Source organism: Galeopterus variegatus, unplaced genomic scaffold (genome assembly GCF_000696425.1).
Source record: "Galeopterus variegatus unplaced genomic scaffold, G_variegatus-3.0.2 Scaffold485, whole genome shotgun sequence".
NCBI lineage: Eukaryota > Metazoa > Chordata > Mammalia > Dermoptera > Cynocephalidae > Galeopterus > Galeopterus variegatus.
Window position 1 is genome coordinate 201,115 of NW_007726596.1, and position 21,630 is coordinate 222,744.

General features: G+C 38.4%; 1 protein-coding gene across 16 annotated transcripts in view; it reads right to left on the bottom strand.

Annotated features, from left to right (window-relative positions):
• Positions 1-21,630, bottom strand: part of TCF4 (transcription factor 4) — a 366,059-nt gene that overhangs the window by 12,556 nt on the left and 331,873 nt on the right. For all 16 annotated transcript variants that reach the window (XM_008569245.1, XM_008569246.1, XM_008569249.1 and 13 more), the window contains 3 exons: positions 21,172-21,250; positions 18,269-18,345; positions 14,700-14,903 (listed from right to left, as the gene is read on the bottom strand). In XM_008569245.1, the coding sequence (XP_008567467.1) occupies positions 14,700-14,903; positions 18,269-18,345; positions 21,172-21,250 (360 nt within the window). The remainder of the gene's footprint in view (positions 1-14,699; positions 14,904-18,268; positions 18,346-21,171; positions 21,251-21,630) is intronic.

Below are 21,630 nucleotides of genomic sequence, written 5' to 3' on the forward strand. Positions count from 1 at the left end.
TGGTGCCTATTTTTAGAAAATCCATATTTCATTAAAGTCCCATTTTGACATATTTTCATATAGATAACACTAGTCTAAAGTTAAAAGCCAGCTTATAAAAACAGTTAATTTTATTAACATTGTGAATTATTTCACAATTTTTAACAATAGTCTTCTCTTAGTCACACAGAATGTATTTTTAGATATATTTACACTAAAAGATAAAAGTAAAATTAAAAAATTATTCAAATTATTAATTGATTGATCAGACACTGCATTTATTAATTCAACAAACATTTTCTAATCTAGTCCATGCCTGTCACTTTGTGAGGTGTTGGGGACAGAGTGATGAATAACTTAGATGTGGTCTCCATCCTCATGGAGCTAATAATGATCCTTCGGAGGATTTCTGTGCACTCATCAACTTAGCATGGTAGTTTTAATAGTGAGGAACAGAGACTTACTAAAGCTTGCTCAAGTACAAAAAGATTTATCATAAAGATTTCTATAACTTAGGCTTTGAACCCAGAAAGTTCTGGGGACCTAAGGCCACTCCTTGCCTCTATGGGCCATTCATTGAGCCTCCCTCCTCCCTGTGGGGGCCCCACTGCTTCCCTCTGGCTTCTGCCCACCCCCATGACTACAGCCTGGACTCTTCATGGTGTCTCTTGGTACATTCTCTCAGGTTCTGTACCTGCTGTTAACTCCCTCTCTGTCTTAGTATTTCTAAGTTCAGAATGCCAAGATCATCTAATGGCCCAGCTCCCCATTTTGAAACAGACATGGGTCCATCTTACGAATGGGCCTCCCTAGGATCAGATGTTTTCCTGGTCCAGTGAGCTATGAAAGAGGGACATTAGGCAAGATCATGCGGTCCACACACGGTTGCCTTGGACTGCCTTTTCTGCAAGCCTGGTAAATCACGGCTGGTCCATGTACATGCAAATATCTAAGTTGCATTGGATCTTAGATCAAGTTATATTCAAATTCCGATTTAAATTTTCTTAAGTGAATTTATCATTGGGAATAATTAAATACCTATACATGTGTTTCACTTCTTTTGAATCATGTCAGCACCATATGATTTTAAATAACCTTACTTTCTGAGGAAAGGATTGATGTAGTAGAAGCACTTTTAAATCCCAGAACTTAGACTTTGAGGTTTGGAGGCAGGTGGAAATCAGTTAGGCCAAACTGTGCATTCTACAGAAGAATGCTGAGGCAGAGAATGGCGAAGGGACTTAGGCAACCTTTATGTAGAGATCTGGAACTCAGAAAACTTGTAACAACATTGAACAATTTGGTTGGGCGTATACATATAGAGTGGAGAGGGGTAGAGTTAAGGGGCGAAAGAAGTTTACTTCCTGGAGCTGTTGTGGGGAAACAGGGTGTGACTAATGGGCACAAAAGTATGCTATCTATCCTAGCGAATCACTGTGCAGTGTATACATATAGTGAAACAAACCACTGTACCCCACAAACATAAATATAAATAAAATTGAAAAAAAAACCCACTGTGCGTGCATACATGTGTACACACACATATATACACATACCTACATATAAGCATATTACATGCATAAATATATACAAATATACTAGGGTACTTCAAAAAGTTCCTGGAAAAATAGAATTAAAAGATAACATGAATCATTCCATGAACTTTTTGAAGTACTCTTGCATATGTGGATATGAAAATCATTATAGTTATCTTTATCATAGGGGGAAAAAAATCATAGTTCATCAACTCAAGCCAAGGCCAGGATGTCTAACTAAATTATAAAATTTAATATTTGCCACAACTCCTCCAACATAAACAGATTTAAAAGACATGCAGTTTCAAATTAGGTGGAGATTGGCAAGACTGTTTTTACATGGAAATGCACAGCGCATCTTGGTAAATATCCTCGTCCTTATCCTCAAGCTAACAACAAATACCACAAACAAAAAAGACATTCAATGTTTTTCCTCTCTTTGTTTCCAGGGAGTATTGTGAAAGTAATTATTCTGTTGTATTTAAGAGGCCTATTTCATGGATGGGAAAATGTATTAAATTTCATTTGGCAGTTATTCAATCCTAGTTAATGTTATCTCCAGAGATAACTGCTTCAAAACAGGCTTTCAGACCTCAGTTACTTCTATTCTGCCATAACCCTTCTAAAAGAGTTTAGAACAGGATCTTTAGAAAACTTGTCATAAATTTTTAGACCAAGTGATAATAACACAAAGCCAGATATGCTATGATAAACGTCTTGGGACATCAAAATTATGGCATATTATTAATGGATTCTGGTTTAGAATTTTTCTTTTGACATAGTTTTTTTTTTTTAGAAAGAAGAAAAATAATAAGAAAATGGGACAAAGAAAAAAAGTCCTGGTAACTTTTTTCTCTCGTTTTTCCATAAACATGACAGAAAAGTTGGACTTTCACTGTAATTAGAAACCTACTGACATAGAAAACAGTTTTGGTGTCTGAACTGTAATCTCCCCATGAAATATCAATTATACATGTCAGTTGTAGAGTACTAGATTTCAGTTTCAATTCTCTTGCCAGATCTCTGTCATAATGGAGGAAAGCAAACTTATTTTCTCAAATGTGCAAAATATCATTTAGTCCAAAAGTACATCTTTTAAAAAGGTGAAAAGTGGTCATGCAAACTTTTTTTTAATGGCTTACAGATGGGAACTCGGAAGTACATGAAACGGCAGCAGTGGACTGATTCTGTGAGCAGTGACACCAGAGGCACAGAGACCCTAGAAAACAAAACCTACCTCTAATAACCAGATCTCATGAGAGAACGACCTAACATCTGGGACACTCTTCAACCTTGTGTTCACTAAAGTCAGATCCGGATTCAATTCTTCTGTTTGGATTTTGATTTCATTCTTAAAATGTTTATTGAGAGAAGATTTCATAACTGTCTTGAGAACATATAATTCTTTCTCCAGAAATCTCATGGCTGCACTCATACTTTGCCTGAAATTTAAGGTAATTCCTTATCATGCAATTCTTGGAGATTTAGTGCTTATTCTCCAGATAATAAAATAATTTTCAAGAGGATTTAAATATGAGCTAAATGATGCTGACCGTGGCAGTGCTTATTTGTCATGTGATCAGCTAGGCTGAAACTCCCCCAAACTGTCCACCAAAATGGTTAAAATGAATGATTCTGTGATATATAGTTCAAGAGATGCAAATGGCTGCAAGCTGAATTCAGTTCATCTTTCTTTTTCTAACTCATTAAAATGGTTTCACTTCTCTCTTCTGTACCTCCACCCCCTGCACACAATTCTCGGCATCATTTTCCATCAGTGGAAATCATAACTGGACGCAGTGCACCAAACGAGGACTGTGGTGGGAGGTTAACACAGCCCATTCTGTCCCTCCCCTGCTCCGGGTATGTAGGTTGTATGGAACTAAAGTAAGTTGTATGGAAGTAAGGTTAATCCACCTTCGTGAACCAAACCCAACTAACACAGAGGTTATGGTGAAGCCCTGCAAGTAGTCGTAACAGCTTCTTTTGTTGAAAGTGATGGAAAAGACAATTGAACACTTGATGTGTACTTGGCATTGTGGATCTCTGAAGTACAAGCACACCTGTGAGCGTACAAATCACACTGCTAACCTCCACAACACATCTGTAGCCAGCCCAGATGGCCCATCACTAGGGATTTACTGTAACCAACTGGCGTTTCTTTTTAAAATGCTTTTCTTAATTATCCAAAAAATTAATTAATTTTCTTAATTATCTATGCTTATTGTAAAATCTTTGGAAAGGAAGTCGAAGTGTAAAGAAACTCACCTTAACTAATGAAACACTTCTTCCCCATCACTTTCTAAACACCCTTTAACTGCTGTATTCTCTCCACATCCCCTGGTCTCCTGCACACTGAAGTTCCAACATGGCTGTTCTCTGGTCTATGCATCAAATCTAAGATCTCTACCTTGTGCTGCTGCTGCATCCTTCACCTGGACACCCCGGGACCATTCCAGTTTCCTTCTATTGTTAAATTCCTAAATCCCAATTCAGTTACCTACTCTTGGCCCCTCACCTGCTAGGTTTGCTTCCACATCACCGAGGCTTGAGCAAAGCCCTCCCTGCTCTACCTGCAGGGATGGTTTCTCCTCATGGCTCAATGCTTCTCTTTCATCAGTCCCATGATCCCCAACAGGATTGTTTGGACAATCCAGAACTCTCCACTTTCTCATCATCTCGGTGGTCCTAGATAGGGCTCTTCCCTGACTACTCATTATAGACACCACCCTTTAAACATGTTCAAGGGCATCGTGTACCAGTGCAGGGTGCAAAACTTCAATGACTTTGTTTTGCTGCCATTCATAAGGCCTATACTTATCTTAACACTGAGTGTGCCAAAGGCAGGGACTGGGTGTAGGTCACCGTGTCGTACTGTAATACTGCAATTAGATACTTCCTAAATAGTCAATGATGATACAATGCCATGTATCTGTGAGACTATGTCTGAAATCTGAACCCTTTCATATTGACAAATACACATTTAGCATGTTTCTATCAAATAATAAAAACTCAATTTAATTCAACAAACAGCTTTTGAAATATCTACTATATGCAAGGCACTATTTAGGCATTTGCAGAGAAAAATAATAAAAGACAGACACGTCTATCACTTTACAGGCACTTATATTTTAATGGCAGGGTAATATAATTACTATATAAAGCAAAGTAAGATGAAAGTCATAAAGGAGTACAAGGTCATGTAGGATTTTAAAGGATAATGTGGTCCTATTTGTTTGGGAAACCAGGGACTACTTTTAAAAAGAAGGTGGCATTTTAGATAGGTTTTGAGTAATGAGTAGAATTTTAACATAGATTATCTAAATATATTTTTTTAAAAACTGACATTTAACACTAATTAAATAACATCCCAACTTTAACTCTTCAAATGAAAATTTCTACTTTTACATCAATAAGTGGCATTATTTAGACATTGTATGTATATGTGTGTGTATGAAGAAGCAAGCAGCTAAAGACTGTGTGCTAACATGTGTTTTCATATTGTAAGACTACATATTTATGACAAAAAGCAGATTTTTGTAAAGTCCTTTATAAACCTCAACAGCTTTGCTACAAAGTGAACAACACAGGGCATTTTGGACACAAATGGTACCTCACTGTATATGTGTATTATTGGCCCAAATGATTCACTCTTATTTAACTGCAATGAAGTCTTTCATCTCCCAGCTATACAATAATAGTTTCCATATGACCAGTGGCTCTGCTATAAATAAGATCAAAAGCAAAGGAAAGGATTTAATAAAAGAAAATGACATTAAGAGTAGCATTAAATCAGCAAAAATGAAAAAAAAAGAAAGAAAAAGATGAAATACCAATATTCAACTTTTTTTTTCTTTAGAATAAAGCACCACAGAGTACTAAGAATCTTCCCCAATATCTCCTGAGAAGTCATTTTACAAGCAGCAGGCATGTGCAAAATCCATTTAGAAAAAAAAAGAAAGAAAAAGATGAAATACCAATATTCAACTTTTTTTTTCTTTAGAATAAAGCACCACAGAGTACTAAGCATCTTCCCCAATATCTCCTGAGAAGTCATTTTACAAGCAGCAGGCATGTGCAAAATCCATTTGTGTATGCCTCAGAGTGGCAAAGATTAAGTTGGGGTGGGATGTGAGGGGTAGGAGCAGAATGTCCCGTTTAGAGTCAGGCTGGAGAACAGGTAATAGACCAAACAGCCTGTTTCACATTGTAAAGAGTACAATGGAATGTGTCAATGGCAATCCCCCATCCATTTCTCCGTCATCTTCTGTTCCACTTGGTGGAGATAGACTTTTTGGTAATCCAGAGTTTCTCAGAGAATCATAACACTGCTCAACTCTAGTACATGAGTTCTGAGAAAGGAAGTTTTTTTTGGCAACACACAGTGACTTGATATGAAGAGCCAACTTCCCAAACAAATTCTCTTCTAGTTCTTAAAAAAAATTACAATGTTAATCTCTATTCCCGACTGGATAAACAGCTGCTAATAACCTCCAGCTCCCAGGGGAGGAGGTTTATTTCCTTTCATCTTCAGACTGGTGGATACCTGACGTGCACTGGACTTTAGTGATTCCACATGTTTCTTGCAAAACTGCTCCAGTACAGATCCTGCCAAGTCAGGTTTCTTTCCTCCCTTTCCCTTAGACTGCATCCAAAAACTCAGAAGCCATAGTTATGGTACTATTTATTTGAAATAGTAGTTCTTTTACTGTGGGTGTGTTTAAGGAGCATATTCAAGCACTTATAATATCGAAAGGAGACTTAGAGCCGTGGATCCTTGTATCTGAAGCCTTGCGAGAAAAATGATCATTTTGGTTTCTTTCATACTGAGCTAATTATGCACTCAAGGGCCAGCTATGTGCAAAGATACTCAATTTTTAACAGCATTGCTAATGTGATTACTTACTTATACCTGTCTGTGTCCTAAATAAAGGGGCAAACCTTAACACTTTTTCCTCTAATAGGAAATACCCTGCAGATTACAGAGCCAGCCAGCCCCCGAGTCTCTCTCTCACTTGTTCCTGAGCACCTGCTTGAATGGTGACCTCAGTTCTATAGCTCAGTATTCAGACATTTTGCAAAACAGCTTTTTAAACAAAACCCAGCTGTTTCCCATCTAGACTACAGGGGAAAAAATTTGGGCAGCTTACAGAAACATTACCCAGAGACTACCATTCTCCAATAACTTTCACACACTTCCAGCTCCAAACGAGCCTGGTCCGCGTGCAGAAGCTGGGGAGAAGGCAAACGCGAAATTAAAATGTGGAAACTCAATACTGTGGTTTTGACAGTATGTCCAATTAACTGCTTTAAAATGAATGTGGCTATTGTATCAGGACAATGCTTCCCCAAAGATGTCATTTAACTAATATTGGACAGATCTTTTGGTTAAACTCAACATTATAGTTCTAAGATGATTTATGGATACAGAGCAAGCTATAATTATGCACAACTGTGAATGTCAAACAATTAGGTAGAACCCTCCAGTTACCGAAAACGAAAATGCAATGGTACAGGTTTTTTCAGTTTTCACTGCTAATGCTGCTTTGCCTAAACCTCCTCTTGCGAACTCATTTTACACTTCTGTTTTCTAAGCAATTAAGATACTTTTGATTTGAAAACTTTACAGCCACAATAAAAGTTAAAATAACACAACGGCCACAAAATTTGAAAAAAAATATAAAATGGCCAAGCCCTAATCTTGGCTTTTAAACAGTGCCAAGTTGCTCTAGTATTTTCTGTTTTGGTATGAATGACATAACTGAATTACTTCATGAGTTGCTACTTTAATTCCTAAGGGTGGAAAATTCCATGAGTTAATTTAATTTGGATGTAAAAAATATACGTGAAAACTTGCTCTTCCTGTGGACTCTCATGTGAAATACTCAAGCCAACTGTTGGGGCTGCCGGGCTGTGGAGGGGCTTTTCGTCCAACGCAGCCTTGACCAGAGAGCTGCAAGGGCCGGTATCATCAGGCAATTTTCTTACTTCCATTTGGACATGTACGAGACTTCATTTTCTGGTTTGGTTTTGCTTTTTAAAAAAATCATGTTTATTCTATGGCTTTGCAATGCCTTTTCTATCCTGTCTCTAACTGTTGAAATTCCATGCAAACGCTAATATGAGTTCAGTATCTTCTCCAGGAAGCCTTTCCTGGCTGTCCAAATTGCTTCTTAGATTACTTAATAATCCTACCTTGCATTACAGTTAGATATATACTTGTGTTTTTACCCTACCAGGTATAAGGGCTGTAAGATCAGAGACTTTCTCTTGCACATTTATGCATCTCCAACAGCATCTGAAGCACAGCAGACTCAAAGTGCAGGAAAGAACATACGTGTATTTTCTAACATATACATTATATATTTCCCCACAGAAAATCATCTTTCTTGAGAAAACCAGGCTGACAGTACATATTTTAAAATGCAAAGGTTGTGCCTATTCCAAATTACAGATAGTTTAGTACTGTGTCCTTTACCCAATAAAAGTTCAATTAAAAAATATGACTACTGTGGTAGTAAAAGTATCTGCCTGCGTTTTCCTCCATTATTTAACAAGAAAACAATGTAAAAATCTGATGATGTTACAGGATCTGTTTTAAATATATGCTTTTTTTGATATACTAAAAGTGAGGAAGACAATAAGGCTTTTTGTCTTTTATTTATTTAAAGTTCATGACTCTAGGATGTTAAACACTAGAGAACTAAGATTTGTTTGTCCTAGGAACACAGAGAACAGGATTTGGGGGTAGACATTCAATGCAGACTGTCTGTTTCTTTGTTATAGAGCCTGAATTTGAATAAAAGAGGTATTGGGGGGGGGAAGAAGAGGAGACCCAAATTGGACCCACTGCTGTGAGATCTGGGCGTGCATGGGGTCCTAACCACTTATCTTAGGGGTTGCTGAATAGAGCTTAAATGGTCTCTCTGATACTGCTGCATTCAAAACCTTTTGACTTTTGTTTAAATTAATACAGAAATATCAAATGGATATTTGAGGAAACTGTTATAATTAATCCATGGTTAAGAGAATTTCTTCAAAGTCCTTTTTCCTCTCTATCCTTTTTTTTAAGTTCTTAAAAAATAAAGTACAATATTGATATAGATAAAAAACTTTCAGCTGAAGTTGCTAATCTTCTTTCAGAAACATTTGCTAATTGTGGAGACTGGGAGAGATGGTGGAACACTAGCATAGGCAAATATCCTAATTTTAAAATCAAAATCTGAGAACCCAGGACGAGAGAAATTGGAGATGACTCTCCGGTGTTGATCATATATCTTTATTGAAGAAGTGCAGATAGAAACAGAATTTTCTCACTCCTGCCACTCCCTTGACTGTATACTAGTAAACACAACATCATGTCAACGCCTACTACCCTTTCTTGTTGCCAAGTATTATTGGGTAAGTAGCACCTTGTTGCAGGGAGCCAAAGGGCAACTAAAGAGTTTTCTTGGGTTGCATCAGTTAAGTAAGAGTAACAGAATGGTTTTTAACACCAGCCACAGCTTTGAAATTGTTATGGTATTAGGTTAAAGAGGAAGTCTGCTGTGGCAATGTGGGTACGGCACCAAGAGTGCTGGTCTAGTTGCTGGTTTGTCTGGTTTCTAATCCTAGTTCAGCCATTACATAGTGAGTACGCATGGTTGGGTCGCTTCCCCTTTCTGGGCCTCAGTCTTCAGCAGCAAAACAGGGGCAGTGGGCTAAATGATTTCTGGGGTGCTTTTAGAATCTGAAATGCAATGGTCTGAACTCTTAACTATGCAAGCAAAACTAATTTAAGTTGCTTGTTCTATGAAGTTTTAAATGGTAAAAGTTGTCATATGTTTAATGTCAGTTAAATAAAAGGGGTTTCTTTACCTAATGAATGTTCTTCTGATAAATTCTATTTAATCCAAAGAAAATCTAAAAACGCTATTGAGAAGAGGGAAGGAAGCTGGGCTCAGATTGTCTTATACTGGTGGTTTCTGAAATGTGCTTCCCACCCCCACATGGGGGGTCTAGTAAGGAGTCTCGGGCAGAGGCTGTGAAGGACAGGTGTGCTATTGAGAAGAGGGAAGGAAGCTGGGCTCAGATTGTCTTATACTGGTGGTTTCTGAAATGTGTTTCCCACCCCCACATGGGGGGTCTAGTAAGGAGTCTCGGGCAGAGGCTGTGAAGGACAGGTGTGGGGAGCAAGATTAATGGGCTTCTCCATCCCTAAGTCACTAGCACAGTTTCTGGTGGGAGATCACTACATCTCTACCAAGTGACCACCTGTTCTTTTCCTCCTGGACAGACAGCTGGGCCCCTGCTCTCTTATGGGGCCTAGAAGGGTGGTATGCTGCAGCAATTTGAAATGTAAGTCCTTTCCAACTAGTCCACTAACCCTTTGAGAGTAGAGACCATGACTCAACATAGGGCCTGGTACTTGGTAATCACTGATAAATATTACTGAAATAAATAAATGGACTTTAAACAAAGTGAATCTGGGAGAGACACTAATATTACATATTAGTAGTATAGGAGATTTTTAGCTCAATGACCCCATTGTTGCTGACTCCACCGACAAGTAACCAGGAGTACATAGTCACATGAAGACATTTTTGATGTGGGTTTTGTTCTTCGGTTAAAAGAAGAGGTTAGGTCATTTGGAAGGCTTCCTTTTAGATCTCATCTGTGAATCTGAACACTGAATGAAGAATGAAGAAAACTATATTTGGAAAATTTTCATTTCAATAATTTATGAGAAATCTAATGATTTAATATCAGAATTAACCACAGAGATATTTGAGGTGCAGAAGGGATTACATCTGAGTAAGAGTTTCTAACTAGATTAGTGACAAGCCTGGCTGTTACCTTATTTTCCCACATTCAGAAATTTCTGCTTTAATTCTATTACAAAAGTGAGTGGTTATAGTAAGAAAAATAACTTAATAATTTAAAATGTACTACCTTAAGGACCCAAGTAGAAAGAGTTCTCACCTCTTGGCCCATTAGTGCAAACAGACTGACTTAAGAACAAGTGTTTAGACAACATTCCTTTTACTATGTGCATGCCACCACATTGGAGAAAAAGATCTCCACCTCTACATTTGGGAAGAGAGCTGCTCTGGGAACTTGGCCATAAAATACCCGGAAACTTCTTTAGGCAATCAACATTTATCAAAATTTGAAAATCACAGGCTCCCAACACCTAAAATTAGTTCTTAAATGGTATACTTATAGGTAATCTCTAAGGAGCACTCATGGTAGTAAAAAAGAGCACTGAATTTGGAGTCGATGTACCCAAGCTGAAGTCTAGCTGCGAGACTTGAGACTAACTGTTCAAACCTCTGAAGGCTCATTTTACCAACAGCCCCATTGTCCACTACTGTGATCCTCACGAGGCTCTTGCACCTAGCAGAGGGGCTGGCAGCTCCTCAGGCACTCAGAAAATGTCAATTTCTTTTCATCCTTTTTGGCTGATGATCTATTTATTGGGAGGGAAGCAAAATGTAATACGTTGAGGCTCTTGCACCTAGCAGAGGGGCTGGCAGCTCCTCAGGCACTCAGAAAATGTCAGTTTCTTTTCATCCTTTTTGGCTGATGATCTATTTATTGGGAGGGAAGCAAAATGTAATACGTGGTACTTATGGAATTCACAAAAGTTGGTAAGGCAAAAGTCATACCTATAAAAGATGCATAGCTATACATACCTGGGTAAGATAAATATCTAGAAATGGTATGATACATAGTGCTACGAGCATAGAGAAGAAAATAACCATCACGGGTGAGGGTAATAAGAGAAGACTTCCTGGAAGAGGAATTTGAGTCACAACTCTTGAGAATGGGTGGGAATTAGATAGACTGAGAGAAGTGGATAGGGCGGCCGAGCGAGATAGATAAAACAGAAGTACCTAAAGAATGTTCAGGGCAAAATCTGGTGATATGCACAGACTGGTCTTTCTGGAAAACTTTTTGCATATTGGAATAGCTAAACATAAGGCTTTTGGTAAATGGTAATGGGTCTTTAAATGCTGGGCTAAGGAATTGGTCTTTATCTTGTAAATAATGGAAAGCCAGTGGAGGTTTTTAAGCAGGAAAGGAGCACAGCCAAATAATATCATCTAGAAAGCTCCCAAGTATACAACGTTCACTCTAGTGTTATGAGCCATGCCACTGTGAAAAAAATCCCTTTCATTACACTAATACTTGGTAAATCACTGAAGACCTACTTCAGAACTCCAAGGAAAACATTTTATGAATCAAAAGCTAAGTACAATATGTTAGCAATTAAATGAGATAACATAATAGCCGAGGCAGAACCACAGTTTTCCCCACCATGATTTCAAGCTGCTGAAGAAAGAAATGCTTATATCATCTTCCAAGTTATCAAGCCATTTTGTTTTGATTTTCAGAAGGCGGGGAGAGAGGAAACCAGAAGAGGACGGAGGTCAAGGGGATTCAAAGCTGTCTATTCTTTAATCAGAAGACGTTATTAAGGAGAGTTAGAAAGGGGATTTGTTCAAAACAAAACCAGCCCTGGGGTGAGTCTCAAGTTACTGCAAGTCACTTCTCCTCCAGAACAACAAACGAAGGTGTGTAGTTGGGAACGAGAACTTTCTGCTGAAGTTTCCGGTGCATGCCTCCCACTGCTACTTTATTTACTGCAGCTGGCCAAAGTTTTATAGCCTGTTTCATGTATTAAAATTCAAATGTGGAAAACATTACCAGTATCCTCCTTGAATTTTTTTGTTGTTGGGGGGGTGGGGGGGGTTTCTTTTCTTCCCCTTAAACTTCCTTTTTATTGCGGAATGCATCAAATGGTCAAAGGCTAACTGCAGACTGACTAAATTCAAAAACTATTTCCTTTGTTCTTATGCTTTTGTTTTAAAATTCATACCAGTTTGCACAGGAAAGATATGCCAATCCAATGTCTTTCACACACATTAGCGTTTCAGGCTGGGGAGCTCAGATTGTGGGGACACGCTGAATGGTTTTCAAGAAGAAAGCAGAAAGACTGCAAAACCTCGTTTGGTTCAAAGGGCAGCAGGTTACTGTCAGGCCACGTCTCTGGGGTTATGCTATGATCTGGCTGGTGCTGTGGTTATCCTTGACTGAATGTTAAATGTCTTCAGGAGTGAACAGGAACTTCTCCTCATCAGCAGAACTGGCAGCTTCTGTATAGGTTTTTTTTTTTTTTTTTTTTTTTTTTTTTTAATATCAAATCAAAGAGGTTTCTGTGTGATACTGGCTAATTGTTTCCTTTCTTCCATTGTTCTATTCCATTTTCTTCCTTCCCCCTCCACCTGGGTCAGTCCAACTTCCCATCTCCAAACATAATTCTAGTCCTTTTCTCCCCATCGCACCTTAGAATCAGACTCAAAGAGAAGGCAATTCAAAGGTCAAATAGTTCCAAAATGCATCGATGTATACTCCGAGATTTTAAAGAACCACTTAACCTACTTCTGGTATTTAAGAACAAACCTCACATGTGTACAGAAAAAGACCATCTCTGCAGCAATGCCCTGGGTGCATGTAAGCATCGGTTTAACATATGCAAAACGAACACAGCTACAGAAATTACACTATTTTTCTCTTGATTGAGAGCAGATATACAGAAATGGTTATAAGTCACAGATCTGGCTTTTAATAAAGCCAGATTTCTTAATTAAAAGCAGTATTGTTTAAACATTGTAGTTAAAAAAAGAGCTGTACAAACAAAAATCTCATATTATATGCATCCCAAGTGTATTTAACACATTACCTGAGGCCAAGCTAAATTAAAATCTAGACTTTCCTTTTGTAAACTCTTAGCAACTGCCATGAACAGACAAACAGTTTTTACTCAATGATGAATTTTTAGGGTAGAGGTCAAGGAAAGGAAAAAAAAATAAAAAGATTTAGCTTTGGCATTCAAAAATATCTTTCCACATTTTAGAAGTGAGTTCATTGCTTCTATTTATAAACCAGTATTTTTGGTTTCAAATTGGTTGCAGGTTTCAATATTATACCATTCAGAATGGTGTTCTTAATCTTAGTCTTTTATTAAGAGAAACTGAAAGGAGGACAGAAGAACACTATTCGGCTAGAACTTAAAGAACCTCATAATAACTTGAAATTATTCTGCATTTCCTTCTGGAACCATCAACAAGAGATGCTACAGGGATAATGAAAAATAGACTTTTGGTCAAGCAACTTTTAAAGAGCCTATAAAGGACAAAACAGGACACTAAGGTGTTTAGTGACCAGGCAGGAGTTTGTAGGGAGCTGAACTACACAGAATCACAAGTTAAATTCTCCACCCATTTGGTCACCTCATTGTCATTATTTAATATTGTGTTAAGAAGATGCTCTGAATCTTTGTAATTATCCAAAAAAAGGATGCTCTCCGAGATTCCTTTCAAAGTAATGAGCAAAATTGGAATTCTAATTGTAATATGGACAAATCTGCTTAAATATTACTCAAATAAAGACTTATTCGTAAATAAGTAGTGGTAAAACTGCTCTATACACAGTCCCACAGAATAAATTTACACAGATAAATACAGCATATTTTTCTACCTTCCATACTGAGATTGAAAGATGCTATTTTGGCTCCTTTAATAAAACAAACAAACAAACAACCCATTCATATTTGAAACACCAGCAATGTAAAATGAACTTAAGTTGTGTTCTTTGGCCAATGTCACCAAGACGAATAACTAAAAACACCAGCAATGACCCAGCAGTTCACTCCTAATGGAAACATGTGCCCAACAAACACCTGTACCTGAATATTTACAGGAGCACTATTCATAATAGCTAAAGAGCGGAAACAACCCAAATGTCCATCACCTGATGAATGGATAAATATTACATGGAATGTCCATATAATGGAACATTACTTGACAATAAAAATGAAGCTCTAATAGTGTTAAAACATAAACTTTGAAAAGATTATGCTAAGTGAAAGAAGCCGGTCAGAAGAGACCACCATATATTGTATAATTCCATTTATATGAAACATCCATAGAGACAGAAAGTAGATTAGCGGTTGCCAGGGCCTGGGGAGTGGGGGGTGGAGAATGACTGCTTAATGTGTATGGAGGTTTTTATTTTTTGTAGGGAGTACAAATGTTCTAAAACTAGATGTGGCGATGGTTACAAAACCCTGTGCAACAGTATTTATACCTGAAATTCTAATTCTATATAATAACTATAGAGTCTACAAATTTCAACACTTACCATGAGCGAATGTCTGTTGGCTGAAAGAAGGCCAGTTCCATACCCTGAGCCCAGACCACCCATTGCTCCATTATGAGAAGGTCCAATGATTCCATGCATGTCTCCGTGGCCACCAGGCATGGCTGTGGATGGGCCGACTGCATGATTCCGGAGAACATGAATAGCATCATCCAGTCTTTCTAAACGATCTTCAATTCGGCTTTGCTGTTGGGTTAATAAATGACGTGAAATGTGATTTAGTTTGAAACGCATAGGTTTCAAACAAATAGGTTATACTGTATAAGTAAACTTTAGTTGACATAAACCACACTTTTGGCTTTGTGACTATGTTTCCAATAAAGTATATTTCCTTAAAACAATAATAAAAATAGTGTCTTTCCTAGAAAACTGGTGGAAAACGTTAATGTTAAAATTATAGTGTTATTTTTCATGAGCAAAGTAAATCCAATAATTCTTCCAGGACATTATAATATACATATGCTATATAGTACTGCATTAACTTTAAAAATAATTTAGATTTACTTTAGAAGAGAAAAACATTAATTAAGTTAAGGAACATTCTGGCAGGGATTGGTTAATGAATTAAAAAAATTAACAGTGGAAAGATGACCTATATATAGTTTCCCAATTAAATTATCTTCTTGAAGGTAAATTTTTTTGGCCTCCCTGTGGCCTATGGCATAGCGCTAAGTATTGAGTCAGAGACAAGTAAAAGCAGACAGATTATAATTTCTTGTTGAGTTCTTATTTGTGTATCTTGCTTTCTATTATTACCAATCCCAGCTTATGCATGTTTATTGTGTGTATGTAAGGGCCTCAAAATGGTTACGGAAAAAAATTACAAAAATTTGGTCAACCAAAGTGGTATGAGATTTCAAGACTGAAGAATCACAAAGATTTGAATCAACTGTTCCCTGAAGGCTTCTAATTGATTTCAAAGCCCCTACTGTAATACAGAATTCACTACCTTCTATGATTAAAAACCAACCAACCTTTTTGCATCCAAACCATTAGGATTCTAGTTTTCTGCAGCTAGATAAGGCCTATACTATAGTTTTCAATTAAAAAAAGGACACGTGGACATCATGTAAATGTGTATTCTTTTTTTATTGTGATCAATAATGGTATCAAATACCACTCTCCAGTGTGCACTTTAAAATATACCATCTCATTGGATCTTCATTCCACGTGTGTGCGGCAGGCAGGGAAGACATTATTACCTCTTCCATACAGATGTGAAAATGAGGCTCAAAGAAATTAGTGAATTAATTACTCATTGTTACACTACCAGGAAATGGTAAAGTCAGGCTTGGAATTCAGGTCTTTTAAATCCAGTGCCTCTTTGTACTAGATCACGCTACGGTCTACTTTGATTTCTAATGGGCTGCCCAAACAGATGTACCGGCTCTACTACAAGAGGAAAACAATTTCTAATTATTCTATACTGACTGGAAGAATGTGTGTCTAATAGGGTTAGTCTATGGTACAGAGCATTTTGATCTGGTGAATTCTGGAGTTAAACGACTTCCCCATGACTGCTAGCTCTGCTACTTATTTGAACTTGGAGAAGTTACTAAACTTCTTTTGAGTCTATGCTTTTTAGTGTATAAAAATGAGAAAGATAATATATACTTCTAAGTGCAAATGTAAGCACGAGAAGTCATATGTGCGCCTATCACACTTTCTGGCTCACAGCCTTCAGGTGGAGAGAGCAGTTTCTGCTTATGGATCCTCTCTTCAGTGTTCAGAATTTGTAGAGAATTGAAGCTGTAGCCCATGACTATAAACCTAGTCTTTACAGTTCTGTAGTTGGACAAAGCCTGGTTTTGATAAATGGGCCCCAGAGAATGACTCTGCATTATCGGGTGTGGTCTGCAGAGGAATTGGGCTGGGTGCTGTTGGGCATGTTGTTTCACTGCGTGGGTGCCTTTACTGGCTAAGACCCACACCTGGCTGGTCCATACAACACAGTAAGGAAGAGCACAACGAAGGAGAAAAACCCACCTTTGTATTTTCATTTTTAGATTTTCTTTAATTTGAAGCATAAGCGGAAGAAGAAAGGAAAGGGAAGAAAGGAAACTCTGACCCACTAACAAGACAACATAAAATTAGACAGATAAATCTATGACTTCTTCCATGTTTCATCTCAAAATATGGAGGCAAAAAGGAAAACTCAACGCTGAAGGACTAAGACTCCTCACACTCACTGCTACCCCTGCATCTGATTCAATCAAGCACTAAATACCACAAAGACCAGGGTTGTTTTATGCAGAGATCCAGCCCCATCCACCACGAGACGAGAAAGACAAAAGTGTCAGACACTGAATCATGTGAACATTTATAATATTCGTTATGCCTATGGAAACTTTCAGCTATTCCCTCCTAGAAGAGTACGCATTTCTTTACTATTAATCATATTGATTTCTTTTTTTTTTCTTTTTTTTTTTCGTGACCGGCAATGGATCGCAACCCTCAGTGTCGCGCCTGGACCGGACCGGGACCGGCAACGGGATCGCAACCCTTGGTGTTGCTCCCGCACCACGCTCAGCCAGTGAGCGGCCGGTCTGTATGTGGGATCCGAACCCTCGGCGGGAGCACCGCCGCGCTCCCAAGCGGCGCACTGTAGCAGTGCGCCACCGGGCCGGCCCTAATCATATTGATTTCTATGAGAACCAAAGTGAACGAGGAAATAAACATCAGGTTTCTTGTAGTGGACTGAATTATGTCCCCCCAAAACTCACTGAAGATTGAACTGTGTCCCCCAAGTTTATGTATTAGAATCTTAGCCCCCACTGTGACTGTTAAGAGGGTGGGAAATCCTATTATGGTAATTGAAAGGTGAAGACTTAAAGAGGTGACTGGATTGTAGGACTGTGCAGTAGTGAATGGATTAAAAATGGTGGTCAGGGGTGTGTTCTGAGAGCTTCAAAAAAAGAGGAGAGTCTGCCTTTCTCTCTGCTCTCTCTGCTTCCACCATCTTGCACTGTGAGACCCCTGGGTCACTGTCATCCCCACCAGATGGACTTTGGACTTCTCAGCCTCAGAAACTGTAAGCAATAAATGTCATTTTTTCTTTATAAATTACCCAGTTCCGTGTATTCTGTTATAAGCATCACAAACGGACTAACACATTTCTTATTCAGAGATCAATAGGACACCCCCTATCAACCTGTTATTCCAGGAAGCAAAGCAGAGGTGTATAGAATCTTCAAGTGTTCAGCTATGGTGCTTAGCTGGAGCTCCAGCACTCTAATGTCAGCAAAGTTATTTAATCGTTGACAGGGATCTTTCCCAAAGATGGGGAGGAGGCCATTACACTTACAGGATTTTTAATCTTTTATCTGGTTCTAGATTATTTCAAGCCCGGGGGTTTCCACTATGGTCGTATCTGGGCTACCATCTATAAACAAGAACAAGCATAGTCTAGTAACTCTGGCTCCACCCACACATATGTGTTGAATGTTGACCTCAAGTTAGTGTTAGAGAAAATAAGAATCTGGGAGAGTAGACACAAAAAGAAAAACATAATGTGAAAATGGCTAGAGCAGAGATCAGCCGATGAGACATACCAAGGAGTGCAAGGGTCCTTCATAATTAGGGGATGATGAGGCCTGTCCTCCATTTCTGGACCATACAGCTGTGCCTGCTGATAATAAAATGGGAATTACCATTAGTTTGATATAACTTAAAAATAAACTCACCAATATTTTAAACAGCCCTTTTAGAAATAGCAACGCTGAGTTTTCATTTAAACAATAAGGTAAATACAGGTAAACTTCCCACATAAGAATTCTGGGGCAAGGAAGCCATTTTAACTGTGAAATATGTAAACTTCACATAGACTCACAATTCCCTCAGGCTGCATCTTGAAAGGGAACATTTAATTGATTCTGAATTGTAGCTAGAAGGGTTCCTGCTGAAGGAAAACCATCACTATAGAGTCAGGTACTTTTTAGAATCCAAAAGGGGGTGGGGGTGGGGAGGTAGGTTGTTAGACATTTATGCAAGACCAGTTATGCTCAACCAAAATTCACTCACCAGTGGAAAATGGCTTTGCTACTTGGTTAAAAAATGATCTTCAGGAAGAGATAACCCTTCAGAAACTTTTTAAGGGAATAAAATTAGTTGGCAGCCATCCACTAAACTAGGAATTGAAAAACTCAACAGGACAGTCACCACTAAGTAGTCTATCCCAAAGAAAATTTTTCTGATTCACTAAACTTGAAGGTAAAGAAAGATTTCTGTTAGAATACATATTACATGTCTAACCTACAAAATAAAAACCACTTCTAAATTTAGAATAGAAAACTTAGAAAATACATAATTCAAAAAAGGAAAAAAAATAAATAGCTATGATCTCACTGAAATCTCATGCCCCGACACTGTTAGCACTTTTAAAATCCATTCTTCCTGTCTTTTCTGGGTGTCCATGTGTATTTTTATGCTAAATAAAAATAGAATATTTTGTTCAATTACTTTTCTTGATAGAATTTGGACAGAGCCGTTGGTGTGAAAATAGCAATCTGTCCCCATATTTTCATCTTCATAAAAGTTCTTTCTTCCTAACACTTGGTCTTCCATGATGCATTCCCAGGACCCACAAAGTGACATCTCTAGCCTTGTTTCTGTGCCTTCCACCTAGAGCATGCTGCCCAGGTTGAGGTCAATGCTGGCATTTTCCTGAGTGACTATGCCCCCTAACTTTCCTCTCCCATCATTCACCTAGAAGTGGGGTGGCAAAATGTGAGTCCCAGGTTCTCGTCCATGCTCAGCCAGGACTACTGGCATAACCTCAGCAAGTCACACACCCTTTCTGGGCCTAAGGACAGTCAACTGTAAAATCAGGACATTAGACTACGTTAGGTGTTTTCACACTTTATTAGAACAGAGAACTTCCCACCTGCCCTGAATTAGAACACAGATGGAATTAGAGCTGCTTTGTCTGAAATGGAGAGCTCAGAGTCCCACCTGCTTAGACTCTCTATCCCTTGTTGTCTCACGTCCTTTGTACCGAATCTTCCCCTGATTCGGACACTGACACTTGAGACCATTTTTCAGAGCCTACGAGTCAGGTACTGAACCAGAAGAATACAACAAAACTGAACTTTACTTCCATTTCTGCTGCAGGGAATGTTTCAATATTCTCTTAAAAACATCTCTTTTTCTTCCTAGTTTCATCTTGGTCTCTCTGGACATATGGACTTCAGTATCGCTATCCCTCCTCTCTCTATTCTGTGACCCTCCCATATCATGGAGGTTTAGAAAAGACTGATATTAAATCTCATCTAAGTCATGGCCATCACTTCCGAAAGTTTGCGGCAAGCTGAAACCTCCCGTTCTCTATCAGGGAACCCAGTTTATGACAAGCCATGCGAGTACCGCATGCAGGGAATAACATGCGGTCCAAGGAGGCACCATGTGGGCAAGTGACTCCATTGTAAATTACAGTAAGGTCAGGTTTCAATCAGGTACAGATGTGATTTGGCTTTTTTTAGAAGCCACCTGTCCTCCTTCTAAAGAGCAGAGACATGCGCCAGGCAAGGCTTTCTGGAAGCATCTATATTAAAAGGGCAAGAAGTCTCTTAAATGGACCTCTGAAAAGTGAAATGATTTACTGACATAATTCTACAACTTATATTTATTCAACTTGAAGCCATGGGTTATGATAATTTATTGTATTTTAAAGCAAACATCCCCTTTACTCCACATAATTTTCATAATTTATTTAGAACATTATAGTTCTCCCCAAACATTCCAATGGCCTGTACTTTAAAGAGGGAATTTGGAAAGCCTAAAATTTCTGCAGGAAATGATTTGTTTAAATAGTCTATATTTGATGACTATATAGTCTATATTCATATTCATGACTACATTAACTGAGTTTTTTCATCTAAGATGTTTTATTGGAATATATTATTCTGCTGTTGGGTGTCTTCTGCACAGCTAAGTTTGAGATATATGTTTCCATATGCCTGTATATTCTAAAAAGATCATCTAATTTTTTTTTTTGTCTTTTTTTTTCGTGTCCGGCAATGGATCGCAACCCTCAGTGTCGCGCCCGTACCGGACAGGGACCGGCAACGGGATTGCAGCCCTCGGTGTTGCGCCCGCACCTCGCTCAGCCAGTGAGCGGGAACCGGTCTGTATGTGGGATCCGAACCCTCGGCGGGAGTGCCACCGCACTCCCAAGCGGTGCACTGTAGCAGTGCGCCACCTGGCCGGCCCAAGATCATCTAATTTTTAAGAAAAGGTTTGGATGTAAATGACTGTTCCATCATATGGTAATCTGTCTCTCCCAACCCTATTAGTCTATACAGGAATGTTATGCTTTTGGATTTGGGGGTGAGTGAGATTCCATCTCCTATAGCATGAAGGATAAGGGGGAAATCATCCTTACAAACTGCTACTATGATGCAATGGGGTTTATTAATTATTACTATTATTATTATTATTATTTTTTTTTTTACAGTACCTGAGAGAGAAGGCGGAGAGCCAACAGGAGTTGAAGGGTTTGATGAAAAGCTGTTGTTAGTGTGATCTGGAGAATAGATCTTAAAACAGTGGGGAGAAAAAATAAACCCTCATTCATTAGGAGTGAACAATTAACAATTTTTTAAACTACAATGTTGTCAGCGCAATTCATTTAAAACTTACAAATAACAAAACACATGTAACAACTATAGCATCAACATCCTAAAATAAAAAAATTAGAAATTACTTTAATTTTTCAAAAGAAGAATTACTGAGATGGTATAGCATGACGGGAAAAGAACTGGGTTGGGGTCAGCAGACTTCAATTTTTATCCTTTTCCTACCAATAACTGGTGTGTGGCTTATGGGCAGCCCAAGCAGACACTCCCAACTTCCTTCTCTTCATCCACAAAACAAGAGGCCGGACAGTATTATTACTAAGATTTTTTCCTATTCCTTT